This window comes from Nyctereutes procyonoides, unplaced genomic scaffold (assembly GCF_905146905.1).
Source record: "Nyctereutes procyonoides isolate TBG_1078 unplaced genomic scaffold, NYPRO_anot_genome, whole genome shotgun sequence".
Taxonomy (NCBI): domain Eukaryota; kingdom Metazoa; phylum Chordata; class Mammalia; order Carnivora; family Canidae; genus Nyctereutes; species Nyctereutes procyonoides.
The window spans coordinates 7,818,142-7,838,109 of record NW_026575028.1 but is presented as its reverse complement, the minus strand read 5'-3'; the positions used below and the strand labels follow the sequence as shown (position 1 = coordinate 7,838,109).

The window sequence follows — 19,968 nt, the reverse complement described above, 5'->3', positions numbered from 1 at the left end:
TCTCTCTCTCTCAAAAAATAAAATAAAATAAAAATTGTGTGTCACAGAAATAACCAAATTTCCTTGTCAATTCCATTATAATCAACTTTTATCATGTCTTTAACACTGAGCCTTTTTTAGGAGGCTTTTGTCATTTATTTATTTTTATTTTTATTTTTAAAAAGATTTTATTTATTTATTCATGAGAGAGAGAGAGAGAGAGGCAGAGACACAGGCAGAGGGAGAAGCAGGCTCCATGCAGGGAGCCTGATCCCAGGACTCCAGGGGGAGGCAGGCGCTAAACCCTGAGCCACCCAGGGATCCCCGTTTTTTGTCATTTATAGATGGTTCATGTTTTACGCAGATGCTTTTGCATAAATTCCTACAATAGTGCTTCACCAAGAAGATTCATTGAAAGGACTCTGGCAAACACACGGTTCTGATAACTTTAAAATAAAAAAGTGAACTAGGTAAGAATTTCCAGAATTAATGGGGAAAAAAACTGGATTTAAGCAAGAATTAATAACATGGGACTTAATGAGCTGAGGAGGATGATTATAATTTTTATGATTTCTTGCTTGAAACATTGCTCGTTCTTTAATGTTTTATCTTTCCAGACTGAGGAAATTTTTCCTCTTAAGCCATTTATGACTTGTAATGTTAGTAAAGTATGATGCCTCTGTGATCAAAAATGAAACATTTACTTTTTCTCCCTATCTGATCCCTCCAAAATTTGAAAACTCTTGAGTATTCTTTTTATGACAAAATAGTTATTTACACAAGTTCAATGAGAATATGTTATCCTTGTAATAGGGCACAAATGGAAACATTGGTTAGATGACAAGGCTTTTTTAAAGATTTTATTTATTTATTCACGAGAGACTCACAGAGAGAGGCAGAGGCAGAGGGAGAAGCAGGCTCCCCCCAGGGAGCCCGAAGTGGGACTCCAGGATCAGGCCCTGGACTGAAGGCGGCGCTAAACCGCAGAGCCACCTGGGCTGCCCTATTACCAAGACTTTGACTAGAATGTTTTATTTAAGAGAGATGGACATAGACCCAGATATGACTAGACAGCTTTGAAGATATAAGGTTAAAAAAAAAAAAAAGAAAGAAAGAAATAAGGTGGACTTCATGGAGCCAATAAAGCCCCTTGGAAAAATTGGCCTGGTACCTTATTCATAAGGTTTCAGCAAAGCAGTCTTTTTTTTTTTTTTTCCTTAAAGATTTTATTTATTTATTCATGAGAGACAGAGAGAGAGAGAGACAGGCAGAGACACAGGCAGAGCGAGAAGCAGGCTCCCTGCAGGGAGCCCAATGTGGGACTTCCCAGGATCATGCCCTGAGCCAAAGGCAGACACTCAACCACTGAGCCACCCAGGCATCCCTCCAGCAAAGTAGTAAAAAAAAAAAGTTTATATGGTCAATTACTATTCTTGCTGCACTTATGTAAATAACCAGACCAAGTTTAATGCAAGCAAATTTGTTTTATTGTGATTATCTTTGATAAAAATGGGGATAATTGTAGAGACAAACATTATGTTTGCATCTTTGTCCATGTCAGATTCTAACCCTGTTAGCGGTCTTTGAGTTGTTCTTATATACCTGTATACCAGACTGGGTCCTGAATTCTTCTACTTTCCTCAAATATCTGGCTACAACTCCAAATGAACATTTCTGATTTTCTTTCCTCCTTTTGATCTGGAATCACTAAGAATAAAAACTGCCTTTGAATCTCCTTGGATGGAACTAAACCAGGTCCTCCTTGCTACCTGGATGGCAGCCAAACTCCAGGGACGTGAGCCTTGGGTACATGTCTTACAGCTGAAGAAGTCTCCACCTGCCATCTGGCCCTGTGCACCTCAAAACCTTTAAGCTGGAGACCTCAGAATCAAATTGTCTAAGAAAAGATGTAGCTGACAGTAGATAAATTGCTTCCACCAAAGAAGCTGGATCAAGACTTCATACTTAAACTGAACATGAAGCTCTTTCTTTTCTCTTTCTTTCCTTCACTCTGGTATTGGCTTGGAAAGATAACACCCTCATCTGTATCTCCCAGGTCGTTACTAAGGGTGGGGTGCGGGGGGTGGGGGGGGTGGAGGTTAACCTTTCAGACTGCTAGATTTGTCACCAAGAAATTTGATCTGTCCATGATGCTAGAGACTTCCCCTGGTCCATTTCCCTGCCTCTGGTTTACAATCCCAAACCTAGGAAAGGGACACAAGACAAGGGTAGTCAGAATAAAACCACCTGTATGGTCTACAGACCCTTACATTTTACTGGTCTCCCTGTCACCTTTCCAGTCCTGAACCACAGACTCAAGCAGGAATTACCAGGAGGCATTCATGATTCAAAATTACCTTGGTAGCTCAGGGCTCCCCTGGCTACTATTAAATGCAAATGAGGCTACAATCAAGAACTTCTCCTTAACTCTAGAAAGTATTGCAGATGGGGGCAGCCCAGGTGGCTCAGCAGTTTAGCGCCGCCTTCCGCGCAGGGCGTGGTCCTGGAGACGTGGGAGGGATGAGTCCCGAGTCCACGTCGGGCTCCCTGCATGGAAAACCTGCTTCTCCCTCTGCCTGTGTCTCTGCCTCTCTCTCTCTCTCTCTCTCTCTCTCTCTCTCTCATGAATAAAATAAAATAAAATAAAATCTTTAAAAAAAAAAGTATTGCAGAATCCACTGCTAAAATAAAAAGTGCCTGGCAAAAATCCTTAGATTCTGGCCAAAGTTATTCCTGATGATAAGACAGACTTTAAATCTCTTTTAGCTGAGCAAGGAGGTGTCTGTGTTGTGGCCAACACCACCTGCTGGGCCTGGATTAACACCTCTGGGGAAGTTGAAACTCCATTACATAAGGCCACTGAACAAGCCTCTTGGTTTGAAAAGTGACTCTTTTAGTGGTGCCTTTCTTTTTGACTTACTTGATTTTTATTGTTTTGGGTTTTAGGGATCATGACTCCAAAGTGCACTCCAAACATTGGGAATTACCCTGCTTATAATGATCACAGTAGTCTATCTGGTGCACTGTATCTTCTCAAAGGCTTTATTTATTCATTTATTTATTTATTTATTTATTTATTTATTTATTTATTTATTTAATTTATTTGAGAGAGAGAGAGGGCACAAGCAGGGGGAGGGGCAGAGGAAGAGGGAGAAGCAGACTCCCTGCTAAGAGGTGTGCCCAACCCGACCTGGGGTTCAATCCCAGGACCCCAGGATCATGACTTGAGCTGAAGGCAAATGCCTTCACAGGTGACACTGAGCCACAGGTACCCCCCTCTCAAAGGCTTTAAATGCATGTTTGCACTTGCTAACCACCAAGCAAATGATCTCCCTAAGCCTGGAACATCAGAAAAGGAACAAAAAGACAACCAACTTAAAATTTGTAAGCCTGAAGTTATAATCTGTGAATGTCACAAAGATTGGGGGCGGGAGGGGGGGTGAGAGGAGTCACAACCTGTGAGTACCAAAGAATCAACAGAAACTTCAAGAAAGTTAGAGTAGTAGCTGGGAGTGGCACTAATGCCACTCTATTTTGCTGAAAGATGTAATCAAAAGAGGGGAACTGTTTTTTTTTTTTTTTTTTAATTTATTTTTTTATTTATGATAGTCACAGAGAGAGAGGCAGAGAGGCAGAGACACAGGCAGAGAGAGAAGCAGGCTCCATGCACCAGGAGCCCGACGTGGGATTCGATCCCAGGTCTCCAGGATCGCGCCCTGGGCCAAAGGCAGGCGCCAAACCGCTGCACCACCCAGGGATCCCTTTTTTTTTTTTTTTTAATTTATTTTTTTATTTATGAAAAGAGGGGAACTGTTAAAAAAAAGAGCCAACAGGACCAAAATGGAATCAGTTATGCTAACCCCCACATCAGCAAACCAAGACTTAATATCTAACCTAATTGCAGTTTCAGCTTTTCCCAGGAACATAACCTTTAATGAGTTAATCTCAAATTACCTGGTCAGCACTAGTGAGGAAATCTGCCTGACAGACCCCTTCCGTCCCCTTAAGCAGGTGACCTTGCCTGAAACAATGCATTCTTTGCTAATAAACTTCCTTTTCTGCCTTTACAAATCTTTCCTCTCCCCAGCTCTTCGGAGCTCTTTTCTATTTGCTAGACCAGATGCTGCCCAATTTATGAATCACTGAATATAAAGCCTATTAGACCTTCAAATTTACTCAGCTGAACTTTGTTTTTAACCCACTGGGTATCATTCATATGGTTTTAAATGTTTGCCGTGTACCGGTATAATTTTTTTCAAATCATTTTAACTTTAAAATTAATAAGCTAAAAGTCTACTTATTTAGCAAGCAATTTAGCAGAATGAAATTCTGAGACAAGAAAATCACTTGCAGAGTTTGTGAGAGTGTTTTGAGCTCTATCCAGGGGTGAAAATTACATAACCGGTACCAGGGGCCCACAGGCCAGGGGAGGACCCAGGTTACTTTGATCATCGGGTCCTCTTTATTTTATTTATTTTTAAGATTTTATTTATTTATTCATGAGAGACACATGGAGAGAGGCAGAGACATAGACAGAGGGAGAAGCAGGCTCCCTGTGGGGAACGGGATGCGAGACTATCCCAGGACCCCAGGATCACAACCCAAACCACAGGCAGACAGATGCTCAACCACTAAGCCACCCAGAGGCCCCCATAGGGTCTTCTTTAAATAGCTGTTTGAAGGACAAGACACGGGCAGGCAAAGAGCAGTTAACCTGGTGATTTCTGCTTTGTGTGTCTTTACCAGAAAGAGACCAGGGATTGGGGGTTTTGTAAATTTTAGGGAATGGCTTTGATCCAGCCCACGGGATCCCTGGGTGGCTCCGTGGTTGAGCATCATCCCTTTGGCTCAGGGTGTGATTCTGGAGTCCCGGGATCAAGTCCTACATCAGGCTTCCTGCATGGAGCCTGCTTCTCCATCTGTCTATGTCTCTACCTCTCACTGTGTGTGTCTCTCATGAATAAATAAATAAAATATGGGATCCCTGGGTGGCGCAGCGGTTTGGCGCCTGCCTTTGGCCCGGGGCGCGATCCTGGGGACCCGGGATCGAATCCCACATCCGGCTCCCGGTGCATGGAACCTGCTTCTCCCTCTGCCTGTGTTTCTGCCTCTCTCTCTCTCTGTGTGACTATCATAAATAAATAATAAAAATTTTAAAAATAAATAAATAAATAAATAAATAAAATATATTTTAATAATAAAAAAAAAAGATCCAGCCCAATATTCCCCTTTTTCTTCATGTCCAAACATGAAGAATGGACATGGGTGGGTGTCTGAATTGTAACTCTGGAGGCCCAGCAAGAACCACCTTGCCAAAAACAGAGGACTTTTCTCCCACTGGTCAGAGGCAGGAAGAGGAGACATCCATTTTTAACAAAGATGATTTTCTTTTCTTTTCTTTTCTTTTTTTAACAAAGATGGTTTTCAATACACTGTGGCCAGTTCAGGTTTTTCTGCCCTGAGGATGACTTTCCATGGGAGAGCCTAGGCCTGAAAGTTGAAAGACCAAAGCTCTAGCCCCAGCTCTGCCTCTAATCTAGCACAAACTAAGGCCAGGGACTTCTCCCTGGTAAAATCAAAGTCTTGTACTAGAGCCATATTTCCCAGACTTCAACCATTCACACATCTTATACATGATTTTGGCCAAATTTACCTATCTTATTAATGTAACATTTTAAATGCATTCACTTTTTTAGATTAAATAAATCTATCTTAAAAGGAAAGTTGAGGTGGCTCAGTTGGTTAAACATCCTACTCGGTTTTTTTTTTTTTTAATAAAGATTTTATTTATTTTTTCATTAGAGACACACAGAGAGAGGAAGAGACACGGGCAGAGGAGGAAGCAGACTCCTTGTGGGGAGCCAGATGCCAGACTAGATCCCAGGATCATGGGTTCACGACCTGAGCCAAATACAGACATCAACCACTGAGCCACCCAGGCATCCCAAGGATCCTACTCTTGATTTCACCTCAATTCATGATCTTGGAGTTGTGAGATCAAGCCCCACATTGAGCTTTCACACTGAGTGTGGAGCTTACTTAAGATTCTCTCTCTCTCCCTTTCCCTCCGCCCCTCCCATCCCGGGCTCATGCTCTCTCTCTAAAAAATAAAAATAAATAAATAAAAAGAAAGTTTACATCACTATAATAAACAGAAAGTCCATATCATCTGACATAAACAAAAGGCAATTATAAAAAAACTAAGAGGGCAGCCCAGGTGGCTCAGCAGCTTAGCGCCACCTTCAGCCCAGGGTGTGATTCTGGAGTACCGGAATTGAGTCCCACATCAGGCTCCCTGCATGGAGCCTTCTCTGCCTGTGTCTCTGTCTCTGTCTCTCTCTCTCTCTCCCCCCTTTCTGTGTCTCTTGTGAATAAATAAATAAAATCTTTAGAAAAAAACTAAGAAACTAAAAATAGTGTTTTATAATTACCACTTAAAGCTAACACTTGAACCCAGCAATTAGTCTTAATAGCACAAAAAGAATGATAGACATCACATAGCTTCTGATGTGATGAAATTGGTAGTACAAACCACCACTTATGAGGTATTCCTATCAAAAAAATTAAATGAAAACTTAATCAAGTCTCTAGATTTAACCACCAATCTATAGGAGGTTCAAAGGACAGAGGAACATGCTAAATAATACCATGGAAATGCAGCCAGCTCCTACTCAAATGTACAAAACTTCACAGGACAATTGCCTGGTTTCTTCAACCAATCAGTGGTAAGGGGAAAAAAGTAAATATAGACATTCAAAGGGACTTAAGGGACATATCAACCAAATACCATGCATAAATTTTTATGTGGATCCTGTTCAAATAAACAAAATGTAAAAATAATATTAGAGGTAGTTGGGAAAATTTGAACACTGGCTGGATATTAATCATCATTAAGGGATTATATTTCATTTTTAATGGATGATAATGATACTGTGGATATGTTTCTATTTTTTTAAAGATTTTATTTATTTATTTATTTAAGATTTTATTTATTTATTCATGAGAGACACACAGACAGGCAGAGACACAGGCAGAGGGGGAAGCAGGCTCCTTGTGGGGAGCCTGACGCAGAAATGGTCCCAAGATCCCAGGATCATGACCTGAGCCAAAGACAGATGCTCAACCACGGAGCCACCCAGATGCCCCAAGTTCAATTTCTTTAGTAGAAAGAGCTATTCAAAAATTTTCTGTTTCTTCTTGTGTCAGTTGGTAAATTGTAAATTGTGATTTTCAAGGAATTTTTCCATTTTATATAAATTGTTAAATTTATTGGCTTGCAGATATATTTGCATATTATCCTTTTAATGTCTTTATAGTAATATAAAGAAGATATTTTATAGAAATATCTTCATTCTTGATATTCATATTTTATCTTCTCTCTGTTTCTTGGTAAGTAAAAATGTATCAACATGGGTCTATCGCAATAATATTCATGAAATCACAGGTTTTATATGATAGTTATTTTTCTAATATCTATTAAACTAAGTCCATGAATATTAAAATTCTGAAATTATAATAGACACCAAATGCCATTCCCCAGGCCACCTGCAGTTAGCACAGGGAAACTCTGGACTGGGAGAGTGCACCTGAGTCTGTCAACCAGAGCCCTCTGGGATCTCAGAGTTTACCAAGAGCAGAGCTCTGACACCAGGGATGCTCAGTTCATGGTGGTTTCCTCCCTGCATGGGAGCTGGGCCGCCCTACCTACAGTCCAGAAGGAGCCCTGATTTCCCAGAATCTTGACCATGGAAGAATCTCTCCAGTTGAAGTATATGTTCTTCTTCTGGGAAGTTTGGCAGGGCAGCTCCACTGCATCTCCTGCCTTCCCCAACACCACTTCTCTTACAGGAGTGACCGCTGAAAGCATCACTAGGTAGAAAAGAAGGAAATCAGGCCTCAAGGCTGTCGCTGCCCTGCCTCCACCCCATCTCCCCACCCTGGCATTTACCAGGCAGGCCCTCCTCCCACTGGATCTCCAAATCTGCACACTCACCCAATTGCAGCATCAGGAGCAGGTGCCTAAAAGCCACTTCTCGATTCATTGTGGCTTCCCTGAGGCAGGCAGGGACCTGGGCCTTCCCCCCACACCGTACAAAGCGCAGGGCCTAAGGGAGATACTGATCATTAGTTAGTAGGCATTTACTGAGCCTGGGGTGCAAAGGGACATATGGGGATGGTATGCAATCTCACCCATACAGCCAAGCCAGGGACCTAAATGTGCATACTTCTAAGCAGACATCCACCAGGACACACCACACAATGCTGTGCCCAGGCCATCTAAGTGGAATCAGAAAAGGATTCACAGGGATGCCTGGGTGGCTCAGGGGTTGAGTGTCTGCCTTTGGCTTAGGTGGTGATCCCGGGGTCTGGGATTCAGTCCTGCATCAGGAAGCCTGCTGCTCCCTCTGCCTATGTCTCTGCCTGTGTCATGAATAAATAAATTAAATTAAATTAAATTAAATTTAAAAAAAGATTCAGAAAGAAGGTGGCAAATTGGTGGAGACTGAGAAGGGGTGGGGGGGGATGGGGCGTGGCCAGGTCATGAAGGTCCTTGAATGCCATGCTATGATACCGAGCTGTGACCCTAGGCACTACGGAGCCACTCAAGGACTTTATGTCGAGAAGTACATGATTTGATTTGCAGAATGGACCCCTTCAGCTGTTGTGTGAAAGACAAGCTAGAAGAGGCTGAGCGCAGGAGGTATGATTGAAATGATCCTGGTGAGAGAAGATAGGCCTGAGCTCAGACAACTCAGAATGATGGAAGTGTAGAAAAACAGACTGCCTCGAGGGCAGGTTTGAGGCAGATTCCCAGGACTTGGGGAGGGCCACACTGTGTGGGGTGAGGAAGAGACGGAGCAGTAGGTAAACTCCCTGCTTGCTCTCAGACCAACCCTGTAAAGCCTCTGAGGGAGAGCAGAAAAATGCTATTTCAGAGTCAGTTTCTGTGAGCTCCGGAGGTGGTTGAGGCTGGGGGGTGGAGAGAATTTAGGGGCGGGGGGCAGCATGAAATCCTCTAGAGCTTGGCAAGATGAGGTCCTGCATCCAACCTTGTTTTTCTATCCCCTAGCCCAGTCTTTGTTGTCTGAGCTCTGCAGCTACCTGCCCACTCCTACAACACCCTGTTGATGCCCTGAGGGCACAACCCACCTTCTGTCTCATGATGTGGTGATTTGGGTTCCCTCCCATCTTCGCCCCCAGCCCTGAAGCCTGATCTCATTCAGAATGAAGATGATGGCCCAGCCAGTTCTGCCACCAGTGTAGGCCTGGCACCAGCTGGAGCGTAGAGAGGGGATTTGGAATGTTTGGTTAAGTTAAACGAAAATTGAATTGAATGAAGGAGGAAAAATCACTGATTTCTTTCTGTACTCAACATATTAAATCTGTTACTAAAGTGGGTCATTGAGGGACACCTGGGTGGCTAACTGGTTGAGTGTCTGCCTTCTGTTCAGGGCGTGATCCCGGGGTCCTGGGATAGAGTCCTGCATTAGGCTCCCCACAGGGAGCCTACTTCTCCCTCTGCCTGTCTCTCATGAATAAATAAATAAAATTGTTTAAAAAATAATAAAGTGGGTCATTGAAGTATGTGTACGCAGCCAACCCTGGCCTGAATGAAGCCAAGTCATCCCCATCCATGCTGCTTGTTCTTGTGCCCCCTCATCACCACCACCTCTCCCCCACCGCCCCATCCCTGGGCCATTCTCCTACCTCTCTGCCCTGCTCTCTATAAGGAGATTGACTTGGGCAGACTGTACCACCCAGGCTCCCTTGCCCTCCTGCTACTAGTTGGGGTTGGCCAGTGGAAAGAACCCACAAGAGGTGGGAGGGGCAGGGAAAGAAGTGGGAGCATTTTTCCTAACTCTCTTCCTCGTCTGGCATGCTTTCTAGCAATAGCTATACTCCTTCCCTCACCCCTTCTTCTCTCCACACCCTGACTGTAGCTCCTTTCAGGTGGCTCAGCTCAAACCCTCACTGGGTTCCAGAAACATCATTCCACCCTTGCCCCTTCAGGACCCTGCCTGCTATTGGTAACATCTGTGTGCCTCCATGTTCTGGTTCCCTCTTCACACCCCTGGGAATAACGCCGTTTCTGCAGTCTCTTGAACCATCCGAGGCAGTTTCTGTTTCCTGTTGGGTACTGATCCATGATAGGGCTGTCGTACTCAGATGGGTGCTGGGGACATTCGCCTCCTAATGAGATTTGCCGGAAGATTTAAAACAAGACAAAAAAGCCAACTCCACTCATTCCATCTGCCTGAAGGAAGAATGTCCCAGGGCCTAACTCAAGGCAGAGGCTTGACAGAATTTTTTGTTGTTGTTTATTTATTTTTTGAGTAATCTCTACACCCAAAGTGAGGCTTGAACTCATGACCCTGAGATCACCAGTTGCATGATCTTCCGACTGAGTCCGTCAGACGCCCCTGATAGAATTGTTTTCTAAACAAGGGAAATAGGAAGTGAAGAAATCATGAGGTCTCCAGAAGAGGAGGAAAGAGGCTAGTCATGGGTGTAGTTGTTTACCAGTTAGCATGGGGCATGGGGAGGGGAGAGACTACGGTACAGCCACTCTTCCATCTGAGAGTGGCTTCCACTGTCCCCCTATCACAACTCACTGTGTTCTTAGTGAGCAGAGATTAAAGGAGTCTCCATTTGGAATATCCCTTCCCTGGTGTCCAAATTCAGCATGAATGCCTGGAGAAGGCTAGGAACATTCTTGACCCTTCCCCAAATGGTGGTCATTTCCTTCTTCTTCACGCCATGATCCTGTGGTCTGCGCCAGAGGGCTACTTCCCCACCTCCAGCTCCTTGTAGTGCCCCAACTTACCCAGGGCTCAGCTAGGTGGAGGAGGCTATGGGTTTCCATCTGCTGCTTGCTTTGGTGACTTGGGCTTCCGCTGCCGCCCCAGAGAGCAGGCTTTTGATTCCCACATCCTCATCCTCCCCAGAGGCACTGTGCCCCAGTACAGTAGCATCCTGTACACCATAGCCCCTTGAGAGAGGCTGGGAGGGCTTGCTGGTCCCCCAGGTCCTGGCATCACTCTCTCGCTCTCTCTCTCATTCTCTCTCTCTTCTTATTTCTCTGCTCACATCTGGGCATTTCTGTATCCTGTCTTCAACTCCCCACATCTGTAGCTCTCTTCCTCTTGGTCCCACATGCCAGGACCCAATTCTGGCTCTGTCGATCTTGCCTAGAGTGCCCCTGGCCTCTCCCTCTCTTTCGTCTCCACCTCCAGCTGCCACTAAGCTCTAGCCCCTTCTTGCCAGTAAATAGGCTTCCAGGCTTCTGGCAGGAATGCTAGCTTTCAACAAGCTTTGATGTGAAGGGAGCCTGCAGAGCACAGCCTGGAGCCGAAGGTGGGTGCAAGGAAGATGTCCGCAGGGTGGACCAAGGGAAAAGGACAGATTCCAAGAAACAGACAGAGGCCCCAAAGGAGGATGAGGAAGGATGGGCCGGAGAGACCCAGAGCAGCTCATTAAAGTCACAGCTACACTACACACGAGCCCTGACCCCACGCCAAGCCCAGGGTAGTACAAACCGGATAGTCAGAGAGAAAGAGGTGAAGACATTCTGAGAGGCAAGACACAGCCCCAGAGCAAGAGACCACAAGAGAGCTCAAAAGAGAATGAGAGAACTATAAGAGCAAAATGGCAACACACTGGCAAACTCTCAGAGCTTTTGAGGTTCCTGTTGCCCTGGCCCTGGCCTCCCAGGTGGGATGAGGAGCGAGACTGGGGAGAGGAAGAGGGCACAGCCCCACCACAGCAACAGTCTGTGGTCCCATAGACACTTTCATCTTCTCCCCAGAGCCCCCAGGCAGCCCCTCAAGCCTCGCCACGGGATGTGCCCCCCCACCACATACACCCTCTCTACTGCTCATTGGCTTCATTTAAACTTCCTAGAGACCATGACCCTCTAAGGGACCCTTGTGGTTCAGTGGCTACAACCTCCGCCATCCTCTCCTTTGCCTCAGACGCCCACGTGGGTGGGGGAGCCATGCCCTCCTTCCTTACCCTAAATCCCCCAAAAGGTGTGGAACAGAGCTCAACCAAAGAGCCCTCCAAACTCAGGCCCCCATCTGCCCCCTTCCATTGCCCACCCTCCTCAAATTTATTTTATTTAACATTTACTGAGTGTCCAAAATGTGCAAGGCCCTTGGTCTGCTGAACTCCCCATGTCACCATTATGGCCAGGATCAAGGCCTAAGATGCTACAAGTCTTCTGCCTAGAACCAGTTGATGAGGGGGAATTCTTATTTCAAGGTAGAACTCTTTTGTATACGTGTCCCCTAACTGAAAGACCAAAATCTTATTGGGTGTTCTCTTTGACCCTGACCTCTGGGAAGTCTTCCATCTGAGGTTAAGAGGGCGGCCATTTTGTGTGAGCCCACAGACTCTAACACAGCCCAAGAAATTATTTGTCAAAATATGAAACGGAGTCACCTCCCTCATCAGGTTCTACTCTTAGCCTTATGCCCCTAAAATTTTGTCCAACAACGGGACTTTCAGGAAGAGCTATTCCACCCAAAGGGAAATGTTTGAATTAGCAATAATGGGGCCTTTCTATTTTGAAGAATCCGCCGGTACCAAGAAGGTCCTTCTCCCAGAATATGTCTAGAAGGGAAGGCAGAGGACACCTGTGGGGTAGCACAGCAAAGCCACGGAGATCTTAGGAAAGGGGAAAGGACAAAAAGCCTGGAGGTGGGAGGTTAGAGTTGTACAGGGTGTCCCATCTTGAGGGGTACCACCTCCTGGATCCCCTACATCCCACCAAGCCCAAGACGGGCCTGCAAATCCTTTTCTAAACCACCTAGCCTCCTTTTCTAGAACAGCTGAGACATCTAAAACTAATGCCTTAGAATCCCTTTTTCTAATGACATATTTACCTAAAGAATATGTATCTATCACTTGTATAGTATTGCATACCTAAGAGCTCAGTTTCAACCCTTTTTGAGAATTGCGTTAATCATTTTAAAGCTCATTAAAACGGGTCCTTAGACATATTATTCAAAAATCACAAAAAATGCCCAAAAGTAAAAAAAAAAAAAAGGTAGAAATACGTGTTAACAGAAAAGATAGTTAAAGGAGGCTACCTCAACCATAGGGCTTTTGAAATACTGCAAACAAGTATGATTTCTGGTATAAATTTCTGGCAATTGCGTCACTGGGAAAATTGATTTGAGGAGAATTGCTTCTAGACTAGATTTCACTTCTTTCTCATTTTATTGCTTTTCCTTTGTTTCCCTTTTTCATTTTTTTATAGGCATCCTTTCTCCTTAATGTGTATTTATTCTTTCTATTCATTTCCTACCCTTTCTTCCGTCTTTTCTCCCTCTTTCCCCTCTTCCTATCTTCATCTCCTCCACTGCCCCTTGACTAGTTGCCTCCCATGGCCTTTCTCAGCCCAAGATGGCCTAAAGTCTCTGTGCCTTCTCTGATCTTATAATCCAGCTCAACGCCGCTCTGAGGAGCACCGTCTGCTCCAAGCACTAAAGGGATATGCACAGGGGGATGCAGAGAGAAATTTTCCATAATCCCCAGCCTCAAAAAAAAAAAAAAAAAAATCCCCAGCCTCTTGAAACTCACAGATCCAGTGTGAAATACAAGACAAGGTGGCCAGAATTGTGGGCAGAAAACTGGGAGTCCAGAACATTTCACCACATCTGCTGCCGCGTTCTCCTCCCCTTCCCAGACCCATGGAAAGGAATGAAGCTGAGTCTGTCCATCTTACCTCCGGGCCTGTGTCTTTCCTCCCCTCTGCTTCTCACGCAGGTGTGTCTATGTGAAGGCTAGGAGCCCACTGGGAAGAACGCTTGTTACTTCTGCAGAGATGTATGTAAACGAAGAGACAGGAAGCCCGGCGGTAAGGCTCCTCCACACCCCAGGCCTGGGCCAGCCCCCAGTGTCACCATTTGGGGCTGGGGTGCCCACCCCCTGCCTCTTGGGGAAGATGTCAAAGTGAAAATGCCAAAGTCAAAGGAAAAAGTTGAGCAGAACCAGGCTGGAGAATAGAGTGTCACAGCACTTCTTGTTGTGTAACAAGAAAAAAAAGATGGCCTCAGTGATACTTGCAAGCTGGTCTGGATTTCAGTGGAAGAAGTAGAAAGGAAGTAGAGGGCACATGAGGACACTCGTGGTAAGCCCCAAACATCCCTTGCTCCAGAGTCCTGAGGGCATTTGTTCAGCAAGGAGGCACCAAAGGCATTCCAGCTGGCCCCGTGTGGCAGAGAGGGTCTGGGCAGTTACCTGAGACCTGAGGACTGACCCCCAGAGTGACCATGGACCAGACCCTTTTCCTCTGGACCTTCCTGTCTGGCCAGGCCTCAAGTGTTTCTCCAGCCCATGTCTCTCTTGAGCTCCAGATGTGTAATGTAGATCCATCTGCTCATCCGACATCTCCTTTTGGATGTTCACCACACATAGCAAACCCAACATGCCCCAAACTACACTTATCATCTGCTTACCGCTACCCTCCAGACCTACTTGTACAAGTCCCCCACTTAGCGAAGGCTTTGGCACCTCCCAGCTGCTCATGCCAAATAAACTGGGTGTAATCTCTGACTCCTTCACCCAACTCCTTGCATGTGTTTATTCGCCATTTCCTGTGGATGTTACCTTCAAACTCTCTTAGATGTCTATCCGAGTCACTCTGCCCAACTACCACTGTTCCATCCATTCTAACCCCAAATGCCATCTCCATCCTGTGCCTGGGCAACAGCCCCTGCCTCCTCACTGGTCTCCTGGCCTCCCCATTCTGTTGTCCTCTAGGCTATCCTGCACCAGCAGCCCAAGTGCTCATTTAAATGTGCCCATGTGGGGATCCCTGGGTGGCGCAGCGGTTTAGCGCCTGCCTTTGGCCCAGGGCGTGATCCTGGAGACCCAGGATCGAATCCCACGTCTGGCTCCCGGTGCATGGAGTCTGCTTCTCCCTCTGCCTGTGTCTCTGCCTCTCTCTCTCTGTCTCTCATGAATAAATAAAATCTTAAAAAAAAAAAAGATTTAAAAAAAAATAAATGTGCCCATGTGACCATAATCTTTCCCTGCTATGAAAAAAGTGGCTAGTTGAGCTTGCAACTACCAACAATTAATGCAGGTGTTTCTATTTGAGACAACATTGTGATTCATTTGCAGCAGAAAGGCAGTCATGCTACTTCTCATTTTATAGCACAGTGTACTCAAGGTTTGAGATTTAATAACATTAATATTTACTGCTTCATCAAAGGCATTCTTAAGTGAAAGTGGCATTAATATTTTTATTCTTTTTTTACTGCAAGTGCTGGCAGTTGAAGAACAAAATGACTACAGCGCAGTTTGGCTCTGCTGCCTTGATTTATGCTAAGGCAGCAGTCTAACCCAGATTGCTTTTGCAACATCATTGCAATGTCAACATAGTGACAAAAGCCAATAATGTCTTATTATTTTTATGCAAGTAGCTTGACCTCAAGATCTCCCTGAAAGGGTCTCAGGAACCACCCCCCCACACACACACACACATACTGCGGGTCACACTGTTAGAGCCACTGATCTAGGACATTTTTGTTCATTCTTCAGATCTTCTCTATTTCTCTGCACAAACTTTTGGTTGTCCCCAAAAGTTCTATTTTCTTCCTTTATAATAGAACCCTCCCTTTTTAGCTGAGCTCATGGCTGCCCAGATTTAATGTATACTGAATCCCAGTCTCCCTTACAACTGGATATAGTTAAATGACTTAATTGTGGTTAAAGGATGTAAGTGCAAGTGTTCTGTGCAACCTCTAAGGACTGTCCCTACAGGATGGTTATGTGTCCTCCGCAGGCTATATCTCCTTCCTGCAGGCTTATTTATAGCCAGGCTGCTTTTCTTGTTTGCATTACCTTGCAGATCCTAATGGGCATTTAAGTATCTAACCTCTGATCTAATCCAGTCTGCCCATTCATTCATATATTCAACAAGTTGGATTTTTTTTTTTAAGATTTTATTTTACTTTTTTAAAAGATTTATTTATTTATTTATTTATTTATTTATTTATTTATTTATTTATGATAGACATAGAGAGAGAGAGAGAGAGGCAGAGACACAGGAGGAGGGAGAAGCAGGCTCCGTGCTGGGAGCCCGATGCGGAACTTGATCCTGGGACTCCAGGATCGCGCCCTGGGCCAAAGGCAGGCACCAAACCACTGAGCCACCAAGGATGGCTTTTTTTTTTTTTTAAGATTTTATTTTTAAGTAATTTCTACAACCAATGTCAGGCTCAGACCCATAACCCCGAGATCAAGAGTCGCAGGTTCTACTGACTGAGCCAGCCAGGTGCCCCTATGCAAGTGTCTTCCAGACCCAAGTCACTCTCTGTGGGTGCTGGGGATGTAATAAGTAAGCCAGACATGGTCACAACTCCAGCTTGTGTCATCGACACTGAACAATTAATACCATCACAATTAGTCATGTGCTACAAAAGAGAAGTCCAGAGGGCTGGGGATCTTATTATAGAGAGCCTTATTTCAACTAGAAGATCAAGAAAGACTTCCCTGGGAAGTGTGTAACAAGGAGCACTGGGCTCTGCTACCAGTGAAAGAAAATTCAACATAATAGAGGCTTAACTGAGACTGCTGATTTCTTACCTGAAAGAAGTCTGGAGGCAGGTGCTTCAGAGGCAAGGGAGGTGAGGGAGCACCCTGCCATACGTCTCGGCAGGATTTGTGTGTCTGGATCTTGTTGCTTGGCTATCCTCTGCACATGACCCCTCCTCTCAAGCTCCTCAGTTGAAACAAGGCTCCTTTAATAAGGTAGGATCTCCCAGTACTGTGTGCTTCCTCTCCCTTGCAAGCACTGGTATAAGTGTAATAATTATGAAATTGTTGTTTAGTGCTTTTTGGCAGGGTTGAGTGGTGACCATGTCTTAGCTGGCTCCTTACTTAGCAACCAGCAGAGTGCCTTGGGCCTGGTAAACCCTTAGTATTGAATCTTTTATTAAAAATATTGAGGGGTGCCTGGGTGACTCAGTCTGTTTAATGTCCAACTCTTGATTTTGGCTCAGGTCATGATCTCAGGGTCCTGGGATGGAGCCCCACATGAGAGTGGGGTGGTCCCTGCTCTGCAGGGAGTCTGCTTATCTCTCTTTCCCTCCCCCTACTCTTGTTCTCCTTCTCTCTCTAATAAATAATTAAAATCTTTAACAAAAATTTGTTGTGATAAAATATGCATACTGTAAAATTTACCATTTTAACCACTCCTAAGTCTACAGTTCTGTGGCCTTAAGTGCATTCATGTTATTAGGCAGCCATTACCACCGTCCCTCTCCAGGACTTTTTCATCTTCCTCAACTAAAGCTCTGCACCCTTTAGACTGCCCATCATCCTCCCCCAGTCCCACTGTTGAATACTCTTTGAATGAATGAAAGGAAAGCAATGATCACAAAATCAAATGTCTCATGTAACAAGGGCAGCCACTGACCACACAGCTCCAGCTGAGTTGATAGGAGAGGTCGCACCAGAATGTGAACACAGACTTGCCTTCCAGGTCTGCCAAACTTTCAGGGAAGGTGGAAAACCAAACTTTTATATGATATCCCCTAATTTTTTTTTTTAAGATTTTATTTATTCATGAGAGAGAGAGATGCAGAGACACAGGCAGAGGGAGAAGCAGGCTCCATGCAGGGAGCCCGATGTGGAACTGGATCCCAAGTCTCCAGGATCAGGCCCTGGGCTGAAGGCAGTGCTAAACCGCTGCCCGACATCCCCTAACTTTAATGTTGGCAACTAATTTCCTGTTGTTCCAACCCTGAGAGAGTCAAACAAAGCATTCCAAAGGGCTGGATCTAGCTTAGGGCCACCAATTTGCAAGCAGTGGACCAGATGGAACTGTGTGAGGACTTCTAGCCCTTGGGTCTGTGACTTTGAGAGCCTATTAAGATGTATTCTCGGCAGTTAACAGGCCCCAGGAAACTGGATTTTCCTCTGTGATTTCCAAACAGGAAAAGACAACAGGGGGATCCCTGGGTGGCGCAGTGGTTTGGCGCCTGCCTTTGGCTCAGGGCGTGATCCTGGAGACCCGGGATCGAATCCCACGTCGGGCTCCCAGTGCATGGAGCCTGCTTCTCCCTCTGCCTGTGTGTGTCTCTGCCTTTCTCTCTCTCTGTATGACTATCGTAAAAAAAAAAAAAAAAAAATTAAAAATAAAAAAAAAAGGAAAAGACAACAGGAGGAAAGAGGAAGTTTCTGTTAACAGGACTGCTATGTGATTTGTACGGCTGTGTATTTGATTTAATTCTCAGGACATCGACTGGGCATAAGTATTTTTCTTCAGATCACACAGAGGAGGAAACTAAGCCTCAAAGAGTTGAAGAAAATTGCTAACAGTCAGAGCTGGTAACTATAATTGGTGGAACTGGGATTCCAACTTACCTGCTGGGGCCCCAGCCCTTGATGGTCCCCCTCACTCCACTATCTCTATTCTGCATTCAGAAAGACCAAGATGGGGGGAGGGGTATGCCTGGCTGGCTCAGTCGGGAGAGCATGCAACTCTGGATCCCAGGGGCATGAGTTTGAGCCCCGTGTTAGGTGGAGAGATTGCTTAAAAATAAATAAATAAATAAACCTTTTACCAAAAGGGAAAAAAGAAAGACCAGGCTGATGGCTAAGAGAAGTCTTCTCCCACAGTGATGGAGGGATATGAGGCTGACAAGCATGTCTGGGGCTTCTGACCACTGTAATCCCTTACATCTACTTTCCAAGCACTTTCACATACATTAGCACGTGGAACTTTTTGATAGGTATTACTATGCCCCACCCCCACCCCTGCCTCCTTTACAGAATCAAAAACTGAAGTGAAGCTGTCTGCTCCGTCATAGGCCTGTAAGCATGGAGTATGGGGATTTCCAGAAGTCTCTTGCTTCCTGGTAGAGAGCTATTATTTGCTGCGGATTCTGTCTCCAGGCTGGAGGAGGGGAGGGAGCCTAAGGTGGGAGAAGAGTGGAAAGTTGAGTGAAGCCCATCTACCAGGGTGACCTGCTGATGGAGTGTCAGGAACCAGGCTGCTGGAGAAGGGGTAGGACAGCCCGTGGAGTAGGGAGTTGGAAGCCCCAGGTGCAGTCTTGTGGTGGCCTCCTTACCAGAAACATCTGCAGCTGCATTGACACCCTCTGCAAAGGGGGTTGGGGGCAGGGTTAGGGATGGGGGTGTGGGGGAAGGGTGACGGGCCATTCTTTGGGAAGCAGAGTCTTGGAGGGCTGACCCACCTCTACCCCAGCCATATTGTCCCTAGTTCCATGATCATGTTTGGCAACTCTGGGGAAGGCTCCTGGGCCTCCCACATCCTGTGGGAGGCTTGAGAGGGCAAATTTCAGAGCTAGGCCTGGACTCAGCCAGCTGGCACCTGCAGCCCTTGGAGAAACTGTCAGTGAGAGTGGAGCAGCTAGAAGCCATCCCCACCCCAACTCCATTCCCTTCAAAGGGCTAACTCCAACTGGGGGTGGGCCTGAGCAGGAACACCTAAGCTCTTTGCTCACCTCCTTTAGAGAGGGGTGGGTGGCAAGAGCAGGAACTCAGGCCTGAACCCTAATACTTCTTGCCTGGTCGGGGAGGTGGGCTGGGAAATTTCTGCACCTGCCCTGGGCAGGGAAATGAGAGACCAAGTCAAAGTTTAGGGGAGACACTGGCAAATGTGACCATGGGTCTGAATGAGCACAGTATGGCCTCTTGCCTGACACATTTGTCTTGGCAAGGCTCTGGACCTCGTTTGGCCTCTAGAACTTCTGGACAGTAGACAGTGGAGGAAGCTGTCAGGCCCAAGGCTAGGGATGGAGGAACTCAGAGATGCTCCCTCTCCTCATTCGGCCTATCTCTCTTTATAGGCACTGTTCCCCCATGATAGCCAGGCTATCATAAGCAAGATGGCCCACAATGATTCCTACTATTTCTAATTCACACCTGTATGTTGTCGCCTCCTATTTATTGTACCAGCATCAGTCTGTGTGACCAATAGAATAGGGCAGAAGTGATGGTATATCACTTTCT

At 45.6% G+C, this 19,968-nt stretch overlaps 1 protein-coding gene across 2 annotated transcripts in view; it reads right to left on the bottom strand.

Annotated features, from left to right (window-relative positions):
* The window catches only part of CD4 (CD4 molecule), a 45,792-nt gene extending 31,910 nt beyond the window's left edge, over positions 1–13,882 (bottom strand). For both annotated transcript variants that reach the window (XR_008663183.1, XM_055315634.1), the window contains exons 1-3: positions 13,709–13,882; positions 7,973–8,084; positions 7,684–7,848 (exon numbers count right to left, since the gene is read on the bottom strand). Coding sequence is in view for 1 of the 2 variants with exons in the window: in XM_055315634.1 (XP_055171609.1) it covers positions 7,684–7,848; positions 7,973–8,021 (214 nt within the window). In the remaining variant the exon portion in view is untranslated. The remainder of the gene's footprint in view (positions 1–7,683; positions 7,849–7,972; positions 8,085–13,708) is intronic.
* Between the last annotated feature and the right edge of the window lie 6,086 nt (positions 13,883–19,968).